This window comes from Mytilus californianus, unplaced genomic scaffold (assembly GCF_021869535.1).
Source record: "Mytilus californianus isolate M0D057914Y unplaced genomic scaffold, xbMytCali1.0.p SCAF_8, whole genome shotgun sequence".
Lineage (NCBI taxonomy): Eukaryota > Metazoa > Mollusca > Bivalvia > Mytilida > Mytilidae > Mytilus > Mytilus californianus.
The window spans coordinates 103,715,215-103,736,154 of NW_026262734.1; the positions used below are offsets into that span (position 1 = coordinate 103,715,215).

The 20,940-nt window shown below is 31.5% G+C and overlaps 1 protein-coding gene across 1 annotated transcript; it reads left to right on the forward strand.

The window, feature by feature from the left end:
• The first annotated feature begins 1,463 nt into the window (after positions 1–1,463).
• LOC127711283 (protein GUCD1-like) lies at positions 1,464–19,236 on the forward strand. Its single transcript, XM_052217278.1, has 9 exons — positions 1,464–1,522; positions 4,413–4,527; positions 5,823–5,888; positions 6,417–6,516; positions 8,940–9,031; positions 14,668–14,770; positions 16,893–16,950; positions 17,846–17,920; positions 19,126–19,236. The coding sequence occupies exons 1-9, from the start codon at positions 1,516–1,518 to the stop codon at positions 19,215–19,217; spliced, it is 708 nt and encodes a 235-aa protein (XP_052073238.1). The 5' UTR covers positions 1,464–1,515; the 3' UTR covers positions 19,218–19,236.
• The last annotated feature ends 1,704 nt before the right edge of the window (positions 19,237–20,940 follow it).

Below are 20,940 nucleotides of genomic sequence, written 5' to 3' on the forward strand. Positions count from 1 at the left end.
TCCTGCTGATACATGTATACAAAAGGTACATGCATAGCACGCGTTGTTTCTCTCCTTTGGTATTTAACATCAGGGGCGGATCTAGGAATTTTGAAAGGGGCGTTATTCCATAAAAAGGATTATATATCAACAATTTTTTAACCATTATGTGCTAAAAAAAAACATATAAATCGTGAAAACATGATACGTAACAATTATTTTTTTTGGCGATCAATAGGGGAGGCCTACGCCATCTCAGCCCCATTTCCCCCTGAATCCGCCGCTGAACTTGGCATATCTGTTCATTTTGACAAGTTGGTTATCTGAGTATTACTCGAATATCTAATCATGGCTAATTAACACGAGTTATTATAGATCTAGATCTGAATTTTATTACAGTACAAGGCGCTGTTCTCGCCTCTTTTTTACAAGGGGCTTCCATCCAAGGTCCTTCACTGTCATGGAGTTGACACTACGCCTATAGTCTTTGCATATGTATATATATATGCTACATGTATATATTGAGAATCTAACATTATTAACGGTCAATTATTATATTAAATTAAACCAAATGTATGTGCACAAAATGATGTCAATTCATATATAACAACTTAAGGGTAGCTGTATATTTATGAATTATGAGTGATGATATAAGCATAGGCGGATCCAGGGGGCCCTGAGGGGCCCGGCCCCCCCCCCCCTTTCGTGGGAAAAATTTGGTTGATTATATAGGGAATCACTGAAGCATGACTGGAGCGGGCCCCCCTTAGGTCAGTCAGCGGGGCCCCCCTTATGAAAAGTTCTGGATCCGCCACTGATAAGTATGGGTCATACTTTAAATATTGTATATTATAGTATATGTCATTCTTCATTAAATATTTATATAACTAAAGGTACTGAATTTCAGTGAATTTTATATTAAAATGTGTGTTTTTGTTACAAAAAAGGCACACCTTTACCAAAAAAAAAATAGTCTAAGTTAACCCCCACCCCCTTTTCCCCCGTGCTCTTTATACGGTTAATGACTTTCTGTAGATATGGGTGCCGCACAGTGCTGATAGAGTTGTACTTTTCACTGTGGACGGAGTAGTTGTTTCAACCAGAGACATATAATAAAATATGTGTACTATAAGTCGGTCACCTCTGTCAGAGATATATGATATACATATGTGGCACCACATGTGTATATATATATATGTCTCTGCCTCCGTGATGAAGGACCTTGGATGGAAACCTCTTGTGGAGAGGAGCCTTGTACTACTGTACAAAATAATGAACGACCTGAACATCATATTATTCAATTTGATAACAGACCATCAAGAACTTCAAATAAAAAACAACTGCAAATACTGACATTTACAATTTTAAACATTATTTCTATCCCGTGACAAACTATAAACGACTGGGATTCATTGTAAAACAGTGGAAAGTTTTAAGGTAGTTATCTCGTGTGTCAAGTTGAGACGATATAGACATATCCGGAAACCCGTCGCGTTCCGATATGACTTTCTTAAACAAATATTTATCTCCCTTGGAATGAATGGTAAACAAATCAAAATTATGTTTTGAGAAATTAAGTAGCCAATTAACGTTGTCCTATTTCCGATAGCCAACTTTACTTTATATTTTTAGAGCCTTAGATAAGTGTTTCTAATTAAAATTTCATACTAAATGGGCATACTTTGATTTTTGATGCAGTCTTCGTGAAATGAAAACCTTATCCCTGACTATCTAACTGTCTAACACGGAAATCAGTTCATCATAAACATTTTCAACTGTATATATCTTGTGATGCCTCTTTTCACAAATAAATTGCTAGAACGATATCATTGGTATTTATCTGTGCTTTAGGCCTTGTGTTAAACATGTCAGGAATAACCACCAATTGGTGGATTATACCTCAATTGACGTATAATCCACCAATTGACATATAATGGTATAGACCAATTGGCGTATTCTTCTTTGTTTTTCAAAGCAAATTATTCAACCAAAATGGAGCATTGTTTTCTTAAAACCATATTATTGTATGAAAACATGTCAAACATTCCTAGTTTAGTATAGTGACATAACATATTGCATTTAATCAATAATTGTATTTGCAGTTTCTTTTAGGTTAAAATAGGTTGTAAGTTGCAAAATGATGCTCCTATCTCACACTAGCATTTTATATAAAAAAAAATGCATTATATGTCAATTGGTCTATACCAATATATGTCAATTGGTGGATTATACGTCAATTGAGGTATAATCCACCAATTGGTGGTTATTCCTGACCTGTTAAATCGTGGAGGGTCCCACTTCACTGTCTACAGATACTTGTAAGAAAATCTAACCCATACCTAACACTGGGTTGGTGTTTTCACCACCGAACACCACCGCACATCCTGCCGAACACCACCGAACACTCAAAAAAGACCACTAACCCTTAAGAAAAACAGTAATGTTACACAATCATGACAATAAAACAATAAAATCGATTAAATTACGTAAAATTAAATCCTATTCTCATGTTTTCCCATTTTTATGTGCATTAGTGGTGTTAAAGTTGAGAATCAAAATTAAAAAAAAACGCTTCCGGATCCAGCAATATTTTTTCCAGATTTACATTGTCTGTATTTCATTGTATATTATCTTCTGGTCTTTACTTTTCAATTATTAGAAATAAATTGTTCAAATCAGTTAAAACATTTTATTTAATGTGAAATTATCACAATAATTATATTTAAAAAAAATGTTAGACTTGAAAGTGTACTGTTCTGACAACAGCCCTGCAAGACTGTCCTTTTTGGTTCTCTTGTTATCATTTCTTATTAACATGATTAATTTATGTATATATATGTATAAACATATTCATCGTCGTTCAGAAGGTAAGTAAAATATATCAATAAAGATGAAAACAATATATTTAGGTGTGTTAGATGGTATTTTAATGTGTGCGGTGGTGTTCGGTGGTGAATAGACCTACCGCCTAACACTGGCTCACTGTTGAGGCACTTGTTTCTATTGCATGTCGACATTCCCATTGATAGAAACAACTCCCTGTGCACTAGCTCTAACATAATAACTGTTAAGTAATCTCTTATCCTAAAATGCAGGAAACCCAAGAGTAAAAAAAGACATATAAAATGTTCATTATTATGTTGGGTTGAACTTGACAATTACTTTTGGGATATAGATCCTTATAAATTGGTATTATCCCTGTTCATGGGTATTACATAGACCTTATTACTATCTAGTCCAATCCAGAAAAAAAAGTTACTTAGAATTTTGGAAAATGCCTGTACCAAGTCAGGAATATACATCATGTAACAGTTGGTTGATATAGTCTAAAGTTTGATTTTGTCAGGTTTTATGGACTTTCCCTTTTTGAAATTACATTGAAGTTTTGTATTCAGTCAGAGCTCAGACATAAATAAGTCTAAATCTGCTTTTGACTCATAGAGGTCTAAATTTGAAGGTTTCAAGATTTGTCTCCCTTTAATTTAAGACAAATTATTACTTCAATAAGTCAATTAGTGTTAAGCAAGAAATATTTGACCTAAATTAAAGAGTTGCAAATATTGACTCCTACAAGTCAATATTAGTTACCTAAATTGGCCAACTTCAAGACCCATGCATATTTATAAAATGGTCATGCATCTACCATGTCTACATGAAATTATGACAACATTGAAAGATAATGCTTTGTCTTCTAAGGAAAAATATGCATGAGAGTCTAAAAAATTGGAGATAATGTTTATTTACTTTACAATGCAACCATCTGTAATCACACAAAATTAGGAAAATAATCTATGTTAAGTAAAAATGTTCAATTAGATTATTAAATATAGATAGCCCAGGTCATTGTGAAGTTAAGTAAGCTTCAATTGTAGATTTACTGAACCTGTCAACATTGAAACCTTTTTTTATATACAGTTTTGAAATTTAGCACAAATGATTTTTTTTTCCTTTTTAAATAAAACCTTGATGAATATCAAGTTTTATCAATTTTCATTGATTTCTCTGTTGTCAGTGTTGATCAAAAGTTTCAATGCTCTAAAAATTCATTATTTCATTCATTTTTACATACATGTACAAGTTGTTTGAAAACTATTTGAAGCAATGATTTATGTTATCATGGTTATAGACGAGCAAAAAAATAAGAGATGAAACTAAGCAGCAAAAAGAAAAAATCATGATCATCATGTCCAATAAAAGCATAAAACATCATGACTAAATAGAAAAAAAACCAATAACAAAAACACAGAAACCTAACAATTGAGCAACATAAAACCCGCCAAAATTTGCTACACACAGTATGGTTAAATCAAAGAGCAGCAAAATTTCACAGTATTTTAATAATAGAACAGACTAGTTTAAAAATGTCCCATGCTGTGAAAACAACTCTTAAGAAGTTTTATTTTATTTCTACTTCATATGCTTTATTTTTTCAGATAGAACAGTATATGTAGCAGAGCCAACTTCAAACAAAAAGGAAATACATGTGCCATCTTTTGAGCAGAAACATTCTTGGGATTGCGGATTAGCATGTGTTTGTATGGTATTACGGTAAGAAACTTATACTTGGGATTGCAGATTTATACGTAAAACAGATATCTCCATAAAAGTATGTTATAGGCCCCAAAGTAAGCATCTTTTGAAGAAGTTGTCAAAATACAACTATTTTGTGCATTTTTCGGACCTTGGCCACAACCCAGGATCCATAATGTTCTGTAACATAAAGGTGCTAATGTTTATATTAAATTTCTGGAAACTAAAAGTAAATTTCGCTTTAATTTGTCAAAAATTATGGAAAGTTGGACCAAAACAGATGTTACAACACAAAAAGTGCATAATTAAGGGAGTCATAAGTTCATAATTTATAATGTGAAGTGTCAATAAGAACTTATTTTGCATTAATAGTAATATCTCCACTATATTTATGGCAAATTTGTAGAATTTTTGGCCCATTAAAAAAACATAAAATCTTAGGGCAAATTTTAGCCCTTTGTCATGTTTGTGAACCTACCTCTTTGCAACCTTTAAATTGTTTGTTATTATTGGGTTATCCTTATGTTTGTTGTGTGTGTGTGTTTTTTTTCTCTTGTCGATTAAAAAAAAAAAACCAATGAATACATGTCTTAAGAGGATATATAAAAAAGAATATGTGGTATGATTGCCAATGAAACAACTCTCCACGAGAGACCAAATGACACAGAAATTAACAACTATAGGTCACCGTACAGCCTTCAACAATGAGCAAAATCCATACTGCATAGTCAGCTATAAAAGGCCTTGAAATGACAAATGTAAAACAATTCAAACGAGAAAACGGCCAAATTTATGTACAAAATAATGAACGAAAAACAAATATGTAACACAGCAACAGACAACAACCACTGAATTAAAGGCTCTTGACTTGGGACAGACACATACAGAATGGTACATACAATGGGGAGTCTTGTGCACAATGGAACAGGAGATAAAGAAGTGATTTTAGGATGAGTAAAAAACAATTCGGAAGAATATGTTTCAACAACATCTAAAACAGAAAACAGCCACTGAACACCACAGGATTGACACAGTATGACCTATATCTGACTCTAGACTGGCAATTATAAAATAATTTATATGTAAGCTCCAATAGGGTATCCCTTTAGGTCACAAGGTCATGTTTAGAAATTGCCTCAGGTGACCAGGTCACTTTAGCAATTCTTTTTGTTTAACAATACACCTTTGTTTACTGTTAAAGTTCACAGTTCCTTTTAAACAAGACGTCAGGTCGCAAGGTTGCCCGTCAAGGTTAAAGGTCGAATATTGGAGCCACCAGTTTACTAAATACATTTTTTTTTTCTGTTTCACAGACATTTAGGTATAGATGACAGTAAGATTTACAAGGAAGATCACACAGAGTTAGGCTGTGGAGATAGGTAACTATAAACTTTTTGTACTTATTCAAAACATAACATCATTCAATAATGCATTTGTATTTTATTTATCTAGGATCTACCATGCTTTAAAACTTTTCCAGATTCACTGGTTTGTCTGTACTCTTTTTGTAAATTTCATGATTTAAGCATGACTATATTAACCAATACCTGCAGATGAACCTTTTTTAAAAATATCTATTACCTGTTCAGTTATCTGTGATCACTTAATTAGCAGAAGTCAGCTGCCCATAGAGGTCATTAAACTGTCCAAAGCTACATTGGGTAGTTAGGAACCAATTTCACCAGAAACATTGATAGTTATGTAATTTGAAAAAGTTAATTTTTATAAACACAAAAGGGTATATTGTTGTGCTCAAAGGGCAGAAGTGAGGGGTAATGGAGTAAATGGCAGTCCTGGCTTATCCTATTGACAGTCTTTAATTATCTATTTAGTATCTTAACTTTCATATAGATGTTCTATCTTTTTCTGAGGTAGCTGTCTTTTTGATAATTACTTTTTATATTTAGTGTGTGGACAATTGACTTGGCCTTCCTTCTACAGAAGTATGGTATTAAGAACAGATTAACAACGACCACACTTGGAGTAGATAAAGGATATGGTACATCTGTAAGTATCTATTTGCTTTCTGTTTATAAAGTACAAAACATCATTATAATACACAAAAACGTAAAAACTTAATACTCTCAATTCAGAAATGTTTGCAATGTTTGTAATATTGTGAACATTGTGATTGGATAGTTTTTTCCAAAAAAAAAACCTAACATTTTAAATTTTGATACAATTTACTTGTACCCGGTATGCAAAATTATCTGAAATCACAATTATTTATCTCACATTTTTTTTGCTTGATGGACAATTAATATAATAAATGTATGCAAAAATTTCTGAATTTACTGTATTCATATAATAATGATAAATACATGTCTCACAATTTTTGGTGAAACTACAAATGATTTTCAAGTTCTGCTATTTCAGTATCGAAAGGTATTTTAAAATCATGGTTAAGCACATTTTAGATTAATATTAGTTGTCAGAAATATTTTCATTGCATTCCTCACTTCCTCTTTGATGGCTTTAAATCTACATGTTAGTTTGCTTGTGAATTAACTCACTTCCAATCATGGTAGTATGAAGTTACTATGACAACATAAACGTATATTTGTGTGAGCACTTACAAAAATTATGAACAGATTGATTATAAACTAAAATTTTATAATATTAAAAATACAAGGTTCTTAGAGGGTCCATTCTGTATCTTAAACCACCTCAGTGGTCTTGTGGTTGCATGCTTGCCTCAAGTGCAGGATGTATTGTGTTTAATCCATTGCCAGGTCAAACCATAGACTTGGAAATTGGTATTGGCTGCTTCTCTACAAATCACTCAGCATTTAGGATCAGTAAGAGCAAAGACTGGTTGCTCAGAGTCAGAATAATATGATTGTGTGGGTAGGGTGGCATGTCTTCCTGTAGACTGTTACCTTGTGTACTAGCACATTAAAAATTCAGCTCAGCGGGTGGTTCTAGTACAAAGCAGGGGATTGTAGAAAATCTTTCTTTCATGCAGAATTGTAATAAGAATTTTTTTTTTTTATCACATATGACATATTAGTTTGATGCATGGTAGTGTAGTATTTTTGTTTTTCTGTCGTATAACTAAAATGATAATTGATCAACTACTATTTAATTAATTTATGAACATTTTTATACGACCGCAAAAACATTTTGCGGTCGTATATTGGTATGGCGTCGTCATCTTCGTCCGGCGTCGCCGGTGTCATCGTCGTCGTCGTCGTCCGAAGACACATTGGTTTTCGCACTCTAACTTTAGTTTAAGTGAATTGATCTCTATGAAATTTTGCCATAAGGTTCAATACCACAAATGGAAGGTTGGGATTGATTTTGGGGGTTATGGTACCAACAGTTAAGGAATAAGGGGCCAAAAAGGGGCCAAAAATAAGCATTTTTGTAACTTCCAGACATAACTTATGTGTTAGTGTATGGATCTCTCTGACATTGTACCACAAGGTTCCATATCACAAAGGGAATGCTGGGATTGATTTTGATGGTAATTGCTTCAAAAATTAAATTTTAGGAATTAGGGGCCAAAAAAGGGGCAAAAAACAAGCATTTTTCTAGTTTCATGACAATAACTTGTGTATAAGTGTATGGATCTTTCTGAAATTGTACTACAAGGTTCCATATCACAAAGGGAAAGCTGAAATTGAGTTTGGGGGTAATTGCCCAAAACGTTTAGGAATAAGGGGCCAAAAAGGGGCCAAAATAAGCATTTTTCTAGTTTCCAGACAATAACTTGTGTTCAAGTGTAAGGATCTCTCTGAAATTGTACTGCAAGGTACCATACCACAAAGGGAAGGCTGTGATTGGTTTTGGGGGGAATTGCCTCAAAATTTTAGAAATTAGGGGCCAAAAAGGGTTAAAAAACAAGCATTTTTTTTAGTTTCAGGACAGTAACTTGTGTGTAAGTGTATGGATCTTTATGAAATTGTACTACAAGGTTCCATATCACAAAGGGAAAGCTGGGTTTGAGTTTGAGGGTAATTGCCCTAAACGTTTAGGAATTTGGGGCAAAAAAGGGGCAAAAAAACAAGCATGTATCTAGTTTCCAGACAATAACTTGTGTTCAAGTGTAAGGATCTCTCTGAAATTGTACTGCAAGGTACCATACCACAAAGGGAAGGCTGGGATTGAGTTTTGGGGTAATGAATCATAAGGGGGTCCAAAAAATTTTGGGGGAGGGATTTTTTTTTCCTTTTTTCCTTTTTTTTTCTTTAAAATTTTCCATTTTAAATTGGTTATTTCTGATTTATATTTAAAAGCAAATAATAAGTTCTTAGACCACATTCATTCTGTGTCAGAAACCTATGCTGTGTCAAATATTTAATCACAATCCAAAGTCAGTGTGTATCAAGCTTGAATGTTGTGTCCATACTTGCCCCAACTGTTCAGGGTTCGACCTCTACGGTCGTATCAAGCTGCGCCCAGCGGAGCATTTTATTCTTTTTCAATAGGCATTTTACAAGGCAAGTTTTACAAAAGATGAGAACAGAGTGAACACATTGTTTCAGGAAGCAGAATCAAAAGGAATAGTTGTTGAGAAAGGGTTGGTAATTTAAAACCATGGTACAAAATATTTCTGATAATGTTTTTGATAAATTTACTGTAATAATAATTTAAAGAGTATAATACAATTCAATTTTTTTTTCTTGTGTTTTTCTCTTGCTCAGCTCTACAGAAATTTACAACTCAAGGTTTTTGAAAATAGTAATTTTGGGGCATACACAAATCATTATAGGACACTCTAATAGGTATACTGAAAATACTAGCAAAAACATATTAAAAATTTATGAAGCATAATTTTGACAAAAAAGACAAATCCTGTTGATGATGTAAGAGTTGATACAAATTATTTCAACTACATCCTGTTTGTTTTAAATTATCAATTAGAAAATGAATTAAAAAATATTTACAATGAAAGTTTCGAGAATTTTTGTGTAGATATTGTGAATTTATATTACATTGATTGCCGTGATTTTCCAGTGAAATAAAAACAGATAACTTCACACGTGAAATTAATCCAATTATTTCACTCCTCTGACGTCAAACGTGTGTTGTCATGACGTTGTCAATGACCTTCCACCAAAACAAGTTGAAAACACGTGGAAAAAGATATAGTTTCTTGCGTTTTCTACTTTATTTCCAAAAAATGTCAATGTAATAAAAAGAATAACTTCAAATTCAAATAGAGAAAAATATTCAACTTGTGACCAAACAACAATGATACATGCATTTGTGAATTAATGTGTTGTTCGGTCACTCGTTGAATATTTTACTAAATTTGAATTTTTGGATTAGTTATTCAATCTGTAATTATCAGTCACTCAACACTACATAAAAGAATTTTGTTCATTTACTACTTTATTTCAACATAAACTCTATACTCTAATTCCAACAGGTGTGAGTGATTGTCACAATTTAATATCAACAACAATAAAAGGTAACTTGCCTGTACATGAAAAAAGAAAAATAACACACAGAAGTTACAGAAATTTTGATATTTAATATTTTAACAGTGACTTACAAAAAGTTAAAATATCTAAAACATTTGACAAAAAAACTGAACATGAAATAAATGAAATTTATATGAATTTTGAAAAGAATTTCATAAATATACTAGATAAAAATGTGCAACTTTAAAAACAAGATACCCTAGAAAAAATCCGCTCCCATGCATTAATAATGATTTGAGAAAAGCTATTCACCGTAAACATATGTTATATTCAAGTTACACAAAACATAGAAATAGAATAACTTGGGAAAAATTTAGAAAACAAAGAAATCTGGTCAAAAATTTAAAAAGGAGATCAATGAAAAATTATTTCTTAAATAGATGTTCCGGTGGTGCAAAATCATGTGATTTTTAGAAACTATAAAACCTTTTTTCTCTAAAAAATGTCACTCAGGCCAACAAAATATAGTTGAGTGAAAACAACAAAATTGTGACTGATACAAAACAAGTTACAGAACACATTAATACCTTTATCAACTGTAGCTGAGGAAATCGGAAAAGATGTCATATATGATCAAACTTCACATCCCAGCATCTTAGAGATACAAAATCATAGAGACCCTGAGATAAATTTTGAATTTAAAAGAACTACCACCGAGAAGGTAGAAAAGATTATAAATTAAATAGATATTGAAAAGGCTACTGGCTGTGATGGAATTCCAGCTAAAATTGTGAAACATAGTTAATCTGTATGCGCCACAGCTGACAGATCTTATAAATTAATCTGTTGACTCTGGTGTATTTCCAGATAGACTAAAGGAGGCACAAGTAACTCCACTTCATAAAAAAAATGATCCTTTATTAAAAACTAATTATAGACCAGTAAGTGTTCTACCAATTTTTTCCAAGTTATATGAAAAAGTTTTAGAAACTCAACTCAACTGGACCAAAATTTTAATCCATATTTGTGTGCATTTAGACGAGGTCATGGATGTCAGACCACACTACTTAGACTTATTGAGGATTGGAGAGAGGCCCTTGATAAAAATCATTACAAAGCCGCAGTTTTAAGAGACCTCTCTAAAGCTTTTGATTGCTTACCTCATGAAATTTTACTTGACAAATTGTCCTTTTATGGTGTATCTTCTCATTCAGTATTCCTTTTTAATTCATATTTATCCAATAGAAAACAACAAATAAAAGTTGGCAACATACTAAGTGGTTGGTTTGACCTTAAAAAAGGTGTGCCACAGGGTTCTATTCTTGGACCTCTTTTTTTTAAACGTTTTTATAAACGATATTTTTTATTTTTTTAAGCAGAGCTCATTGTATAACTACGCAGATGACTACACATTATCGTTCTGTAGTCTTGATTTTGACAAGCTAATATCTACATTAGAAGATGAAACCAAACAATTGATTGATTGGTTTAAATTTAATAAAATGCAAGCTAATCCTGACAAATTCCAGGTGTTAGCAGTTAGCAAAAAGACTTTTGAGAAGAGCCCATCAATACATACATGTATTCAAAATTCTAATTTATCTTGCGAAACTGTGGTTAACATGGTTAAATTGTTAGGCATAGAGATTGACTACTAGTTAAATTTTGATTTACATATTAGTAATTTGTGTAGAAAGGCATCTCAGCGGCTTATATATTTTGAAACGTTTGGGACCTTTTCTTTCCAAATTAAATAAACTCACTATATTTCATACTTTTATTATGAGTAATTATAACTTTTGCCCTTTGACTTGGCATTTATGCACTGAAAAAAATACCACAAAATTAGAAAAAATGCAAGAAAGAGCAGCTACGATTTGTGTATGATGACTACAACTCCACATATGTACAACTTGTGGATAAGGCAAAGGTGTCAACTCTCCTGGTGCGCAGAATCAGGAGTATGGTTCTAGAATTTTGAAGATTTTGAATAATATTGTTTGCAGTTTTCTAAAAATTAAATCTACAAAATACTCTTTTAGTTATAATAATATATAAGATGTTCCCCGGGTAAAAACATCTACTTATGGTAAAAAATCGTATAAATATGCTGCAGCTACACTCTGGAACAGACCATTTCAGGACGGAAAACAGTTTTTCTCAATTTAAGAACATGATTCAGTCTTGGACAGGGATGGGGTAATCGTAATTTGTAATCGTAATCGATTGTAATTGATTACATTTTTTCCAGTAATCGACAGTAATCTGTAATCGAAGACATCTTCGATTACATGTAATCGTAATTTAATCGATTACAGCAAAAAATATGATGTAATCATAGTTTACTTTTCGATTACATTTCGATTACTTTAGTAAAACAGTTTGATGAAATATAACCTATATTAAATGAAAATATGTATGTTTTCATCACTTTATAGTACAGATAAAATAGAATGTATTAAAATAACTGAAGAGTTTATCAACTGCCTTATTTCTATTTTGTCTCAAGCTGCAATATGATCAACCAGATCCCCTACCAAATTTTACTTTATATCTAGCTTTTGAAACAAATGAATTTATGTGCTTGTCAATAATTCAAGACCTTTTATATTAAAATAAGAAAATAGATTTGAAATAAGAAAATAGATTTAAAATAAGAAATGAGTCTTAAGTTAAGTTCTGTACTACATTAAAGTAGTAAGCTTATATTTTTTTTAATTCCTTAAAGCATAATTTTCAATAAGAATTGAAATTTTAGCTTAGAATAGATACACAGTTGATTCCTTATAATGTTATGATATAAAAATTTAGAAAGTACACAAAATCCTTACAACAATGAACCAATGGCTATGCATTGAAATTCTTTTTCAGAAATAGATACATGTATCCCATTTTGACACTATAAATATATATTGTTTATAAATTGAATAGAGAATAAAAAAAACTAAACAAACTTCTTGTCTTTACTAATCAGATGATCAAAGACTTCTAATCAATAAGATGCAGACTTTGTTTTCTTTTCAATTATTTCTAATTAAGAAGGAGATTTACATTATTTTGCCCCAGGTTATAAAGTGTACTCCATTGGCAGTTTTATAACCTGTAATTAGGGTGATTATCCAAACAAAAGGATTAATTCATGCATGTCATTATAATTATAAATTTCGATCTGTAAAATTAGCTGAACTAATTAATTATTCTACCTTTTTTACATTTTTTTTTCAGAGGAAAATTCCAACATTGTAATTAACTATGTTAAAATATACCTGTTTTTAATTAGTAAAAAACAAAAAGCTAACTTAAGTCAGTATGAAAGAAAAATTTATGAAAAAATCTACAATATAGATAAGTGTTTGATGCAATGCGATGTCATCTCTCATTCATGTTGAAAGCCAAAATTTCAAGAATTTTTGAATATTTCTGATCCTCAGTAAGAGAATCCATCTAGAAAACAACTGTCAACTTAAAATTTGGAAACAATGCTTTAAATGCTGTTTTTGGTAAAGTTCAAAATTTCCACTATACAAACGTTTAGCAACAATATTGTGTTTAACTTACTTTATTATTTTTTTGTAATTTTGTAGCATGTAATTGACAGTAATCGAAAAGTAATGTAATTACTTTTGATAAAGTAATCGATTGCAATTGATTATTAATCGATTACACAAAAATCCTTCATGTAATCGATTATTAATCGATTACATTTGTCAGTAATCGTGCCCATCCCTGGTCTTGGAATGGTTCGAAATGTCAATGTTCTGCATGCATTTGATGTATAAGTCTTCGCCATTATACTGTCAGCTCTGCAACTCATTTTTAATTAGATTTAATTAGTTTATTATTATACTGCTTTCCATATTTATCTATTAACTCAAATTTTTAGCATAAATGAATTGCTTTTTTTATCTAGCGCTTATTTTGAAATATTTTTTTTACCTCTGCTGACTTGCTGTCAGATGATCCATAGAGGCGCTTGCCACATGAGCTGTTGATGGATTTTTGTCAAACAGTACTAGTTCTATTTTAAATTTATAAATTTTAATATAAGATTGCTAGAAATTTTGATTGTTGCTTAGTTTTATTCTGTTGTATGTTTTACTGTAAACCAACTTATTTTCCCGGATACTTTATTTCGCTTTTTACCCTTTCTAGTCCACTTCGCGGCTATTTAATTTCGCGATTTTCTAATTTACTTGATGTAGTTTAATAAGGAAAGATCTAAATTATACATATTCGCAATGATTTATAATCGCGTTATTTTTCTACTCGTGAAAGTCGTGAAAATAAAATGTTCGCGAAAATAAGTTGGTTTGCAGTATATGTGCATGATGCTTTGTTTTATTTGTTTTTGTATAGGTTTTAATTTTCGCTAAAAAGCTCACCAGAGCTTATGTTTGTATGTTTTATGCTATGCCGAATCAAAATAATTTTTTCTATTCTATCTATTCTATTCTAAAACTAGAAAGGACAATTAATAATATGGTCTTTTAAGCTGTTTTCTAAAGATGCAAATGTACACATTATATATACTGTGGATTCATTTATTTTCATGGGTACCAAGAAAAATTGTATTTTTGTGAATATTTGATTTCATGGTGTTGCAAAATCCGCATACAAGCCTATAGAAATTCTGTACTTTGTTAAAGTTCATGGTTAACCTACCCCCATGAAATCAACAAAATGGGTAGCCAATGAATAATAATCAATCCATAGACCACAGTAGTCATGAATAGTTAGAAAAGTTTAAGAAGTGTAATATAAGTTATCTGTATGTTGTTTATTTTTCCAGAAGTGTATCAGTGGATGAGATTTTGAATCATTTGGAAGTAGATAACTTAGTCATTGCATTGGTTGACTGGTCATACCTGGAGTGTATATGGTGTGACAAACTAGTAAGTATGAAGATGTGCTCTGCCTGACTGGTTTTATTTAGAGTATGTACAGTGTGATCACAAAAAAAATACAATTTGGATATACATGCATTTGGTCCTGTAAAGTTTAAAAAAAAGGAAAATAGGCTACTGTTACATTCAGAATGTCATGAATGTGAAGCCAGGTATTTATACTTACATGAAAATGTTTTGTGTATCAGCCCTCAATTTAGACTACTAAAACAGTTGCCTAGGCGACCTAGAAAACCCACAGGCAACTGTTAGTGGCCATTTGGCGAATATAACCTCTTCCAGGTTTTTTTGGGGGACCTACCCTGTTAGGGATTTTAAAATACATTTCTACTGCAGGATTAGAAATGAGCTTGCAAATGAGGTGATTTTTATAAGTGTCAAGCATTTCATCGACCATGAGTAAAGACAGCCATTTATACAACAACAAAACGAAACAAATGTTGAAATGATACAGTCAAAATTTTTGCAGCAGAACAGAGGCAAATATCTTGGTTATCGTTATCTATACCGCTGTTGATGAGACAAAAAGGATTAATTATGAAAAACACCTCAAACATGAGAAAGGGGTCTAGGTAAAGTTTTACCGATGCCATTCTGTGGTGTTAATAAAGGATTCTGGTACACAAAAAACAAAATGCAAGCTGGCCAAAAAGAAAAATTAAAAAAATCACTAGCCTACCTACCTTCCCTTTTATTTTAGGGTACATGTATGCAACAGGAAACACACTTACTGTTCATGCTGTTTTTTTTTTTACCTCGGTACACAATAACCATCTGCATCAGAAATAAGCTGTTCAAACTTTTTATTACAACCACCATTCATGGTCATGTAAGCTACTAACTTCTATTTCCTATAGAAAAATTTTAAGTAATATGCTCTCTTAGAGACTTATGACTAGCCTTTATGTTATGCTCTTTCATAGCAAATTTTTAGGTGTCCTGAAATGACTGCCTTGGCCACCTAAATTTTGATTTGGCCACTGAAATTTTATATTTGGTGGCCAAATGGCAACCAGATTTTTTTAACCTATTTTGAGGACTGTGTATTGCGTGTTCTTATACTTCTGTTCATTGACATCATAAGTTGGTTTACATATTGTCAAATCAACAGAAGTCGTGAAATTAAATAAGTTGCAGTAATAAATGAGTAGGTTCGATAAGGCCATAAAATGACCCCTATTTCTAGCTTATATTTCAAATTAGTATTTGTTGACCAATATCACAATTAATCATAGCTAAAACAACTAATAGCTAGGAAATTTGTCTTTTTGTTGAAAATTTATGTATTAATGTTCTTTTTGTGACATCACAAAAAGCACACAAATTGATTTTCCAAGAAAATTCAATAAAACCAGGTGAATTTCCATAGATTTTTAGGATTGGAAACATAGAGCGCCTGTATCAACAAAAAGGATCTTTAACATTATGTTTATCTTATATGATTATATTATTATATCATATTCGAGTATTGAGTTTGTCGAAGCCTGCACATTATGATTCCTAGGCCTAAATTTGGTTGAAATCCAAATCTCAATTTGGGGTGTAAATTTCAACGCTTTATATGAATACCTTGGCAAAAGTTATTCTATTTCACTTTCTTACATGTCTTTTCATCAACCTGAAACATTTTTTATCTTGAAAAAATTGACTTGATATTAAGGGCCAAATATTGCCCTTACAGAACTTACTCCTTTTGCTATATTAGTAAAGTGTTCAGCTTTTATCCAAACGTAAAATATTTCCAAGATTTCCTGAAGTAGTTATGTGTTCAGCTTTGGGCCAAACTAAAATTTTAACTCATGATAGCCTGTGAAAGGAAAACGATTTTTTTGTGAAATGATTTGGGCAATGCATGCATAATATTATTTCACTGTAAAATCAGCACATTTAGGTCAAATTGTGGTATTATCTATATTATTGTAACAATCAATCTGTTTTGCATAATTGGAATATAAAAGCTCAGTACAGATAATAGTAAATATTTTAAAAAGTAATTTTGCTCCTCAAATGAAATGATAAAGTTGTCAAAAAGGGCAATTTTAACTAAAAATGTACATTCTGCCCAGTCAAACACGAGAAGTAAGTGCAATCATTATCTTTTTTTTTACAGGGAATCAGTTGTTTGACATGTTTAAAACGCTGTACAAAATGCTGCGATAGATACCAAGGTAAACATAAATTTGGAAGTTAAAATGGACCTGACAAAATACCATGTCTTAAAATGGAAGATTTTGATTTGAATTCCTTTGCAATTTTTATTTTCCTCGTTTGTTTTTTTTGGGATTATTTGGTTCACTTGTCATACATGTCATCATTGATCAAAATAAGATTATAATGCTCAAGTTGTCATATGCAAAGTTGTGATCATCTCAGATAACATAACATTACAAAAACAGATTACATTAAAAGAACCCTAAAGTGTGTCTCTTATTTCATCTATTGATTTATTTTTTTATCATAGGATGAACAGATTTTTCCATTTCATTCAGCTTATTTTTGTTTCATTATCGATAGTCTAAAAAATGTGCTCAGACTTTTTTAAGATATAAAGAATTGGCTTGAGAGAATATTTTTTGTATGCTCTGTTTATTTAATGTTACATATGGTCTACGTTAATGGAAGCTTGATCAGTTTAATTTTATTGGCGAAATGGAAGTGAGATGCCATTTTTGTCATAATCAATATGATAGAACCATTGAAAGTTTTGTGTATTCCTGTTGACTTTAAGGTAAACATACAATATTTTAGATAACAAATTAACCTTGTAACCTATTCTTCAAATTATTTTTTTGCAGATTATGCAGGAAAACTGCATTTTGAATAGACTTATAGTGTGTCACTTAGCATGATTAGAGGATTTTTGGTTCTGATGTCAACATGCAACGTATACATTCAAAACAGAAAAATTATTAGAACTTTTGCTGTTAACTCTACATCGGAAATCATAACTGCTAAATATAATTCATTATTTTGTGATAAGGGCAGGGATGGCATTGATGATTTGAATACATGTATCTTTATTATTGTTAACATGCTCACTTTTAATATCCATTTCTTTTATAGGTCATTACATTGTTTTGTGTGGTTTTGACAGGAAGAAACATAGAATATTTTACAAGAACCCTTCTTATAATAAAGGTATATTTTATACCTACAGCAAACAAAACTTGGTTTTAAACACTAATGCTGGAGAAAAAAAATATATAAGAAACATTATGTTTCAGGTTTCACAAAGTCAAAAACATGATAATTATTTTTAATGAAATTTTTTTTATGACCCCACCGTAGTAGAGGGGGCATTAAGTTTTACCCTTGTCCGTCTGTATGTTGGCCCATCCATCTGTCTGTCCATCTGTCCGTCTGTACGTCCCAAAAAACCAAAATGGTAAGCAATGCTTATTACCACAAAACACAGATCAAGTTTGAATTTGGGTGGCATCACTTTTACCTTTCTAGGGTTATGTTCCTTTACAAATCCCAAAATTTATTCTCTAACTTAAGTTTGCTTCAACCAAATGTTATGAATCTTATACACACTGCTTATTACCACAAAACTCAGATCAATTACGAATTTGGGTAGTGTCACTTTTACTGTTATTTCCATATATAAAGTTATATGCAAGCGGGGGCATCATCTGTTTCCCATGGACACATTCTTATTATTAAGTTGTATGTTTAAAAATACTAAAAGTGCCATTTTCATATCAATTCTCAACCTCAAATTAAATGAGGACGAAGCTGCCTTACTAATTCATATTGTGTATTAAATCAATTTTCAACATTTCATTTTAACTAAATAAGAAATATAAAAAAGAAGATGTGGTATGATTGCCAATGAGACAACTCTCCACAAGAGACCAAATGACATAGAAATTAACAACTATAGGTCACTGTACGGCCTTCAACAATGAGCAAAGCCCATACTGCACAGTCAGCAGTATGGGCTTTCTTTTCAAAAAAGTTTGGTTTAGGGCCAATTTGGGCATAAAATCAAATATATCTCAAATTTGTTATAATAAAAGATGATGTGGTATGATTGCCAATGAAGAACCTATCCATTAAAAACATAGGACAAAGATATCTTATGTACTGGTAATAACATTCCTTTTTATTACAATTTTATTCGGTTTTGGACTTATTGGGCTTAACCAAATCATTAGTTGAAAGATCGGACAGAAAATTGCCTGCATATTATATTTGTAAATGTTTTATGTCAGTTGTATTTATGAGGTCTGTATCCTATACTTGTATGAAACTGTCATATTGGAAAAGGATATTTTTCATTTGTACTGATGTGTAATAGTTTTAAAATTAGCTAGTAAATAAATATTGTTATCTTTCAGATATGTGTTGTAGCAGAATTTCTGAGTTTAACCTGGCTAGAAAAAGTTACGGAACAGACGAGGACACTTTGTTTATATATAATGATACATGAAATATATTTATATTTTAAATTTGAGAGTGTTTTTTTTTGCTTTTAGCCACAATCATTTGGTTTATAAACTGTATTGCATGAAATTAGTATCAAATTATTGTGTTTAATTGTTATATACCTGCAAGTTTTTTATATCATTGTTTAAATTTTTTTATACTATAAGCAGAAAGGTTAACTCCACAGATATTGTATACTAGGGTAGAACACAGAGAAGAACTCCAAAAACTAAACCACTGAAACCTATTCTAGAACCATTAAAGTGGGTGTCTTATACTTTAGGCAGTTCCTGAATATTCATTTGAGCATAAGAGCATTTATAAGGGTTTGGAATTTCTCTGAAACTACTATAATAATTCAACAATTATCTTGAAAACCATTAGAAATGCTCTAAACTTATTATGATATGTGATTTAGTTGCTGCTCTGAATAAGCTCTTAAGACTGACATGTCACCCTTTGAGTTGAACACTGGCAAATAACATGTCTAAGCAAAAAAAGTTCAAATGATGATGAAGTCAACCTAAGCTTTCTTGTGGCTTGTAACTTTTTAAGCTAGAATGAAAGTATGACTCTAGTACAAAGCTATATAGAATAGGACAATGGTGTTGATTAGTTTACAAATTACACCATTCCAGGCCCTTTTGTTTTCCACATAATTAATATTACCAATAATTAACAGGTTACGGGTCTAATCCAAAGCGATACCAATAGCATATGTTACCTGTAGCCTAAACTGTACGCTCCACCTCTGTCAGGTGCATCACCAAGCAGTGTAAATGGGATTTACTATATAAACGGGTCTTAATCACACCTGAACTTGGTCATTATACAGGGATTGACACTACTTAATTCAATAATTCCATTTGTCACATGCAGTATCCGGTTGTAGTAAGAAAACCAGGACGGATTCAAACATAGATTTTGAAAGAAGAATAAAATTTGCTCCTTATAATCAGCATGACTTTTATGATGATCATATGACAATACGAATACTAAAAATCCAGCCTTAAAATTAAAAAAAAGTACTTTCCAACTTGTTAGCTGGCATTATGTAAACACAACGAATTCAAGAATTCAACTTTATATAAAACTAGTATAGGTCCGTGAATGATGATGATAAAAAATTACACCATTCCAAACCCCTTTAAATGTTGTCCACAAAATTAATATTACAAATGCTTAACAAGTTTCGCGTCTACGGGTTCAAACAGAAAGATTTGAAAAGCAGTAAAAAACTGTGCACCTTATAATCAGCATGACTTTATCAGATGACAATACGAATACTAAAAATCCAGGCTTAAAATAAGCTGTAGGTACTTTAATTAAGTCACTGACCCGCGATGTACAAAGGCAAATCTTCAAGAAAGGAGTACAAGCATCGATTGACATCAATGTTCCATCAACAATTATAAAAAAAAAACCACACCCAGTTCCATGATTAAACAGAAAACTACGCAAAATGCTCAAATGGAAAGCAAAATTTCATAAAGATGCAAAACAAACTTGAAGCTACAAAGAATATAAACAATAACGGAATTATATTAATGACATCATCAATGCAGGATTCGTAAGAATAGTTCTAAACCATTTTAGAACTGTTGGAAAGCAAAGAAACAAGACATCGTTGGGGCAGCAAAGCTCAAGTTAAATGGATTTTAAGCAAAGGTATTGAGACAAACATGAAGTGAATATTTTCCTATCTCTTTACATTAGGGACGGAAAGA

What these genes read in the sequence shown, in the direction of transcription:
- LOC127711283 (XM_052217278.1), top strand. An exon ending in GGAATAGTTGTTGAGAAAGG is followed by an intron (nt 9,032 to 14,667) that starts GTTGGTAATTTA and finishes TTATTTTTCCAG; the next exon opens with AAGTGTATCAGTGGATGAGA. An exon ending in GAACCCTTCTTATAATAAAG is followed by an intron (nt 17,921 to 19,125) that starts GTATATTTTATA and finishes GTTATCTTTCAG; the next exon opens with ATATGTGTTGTAGCAGAATT.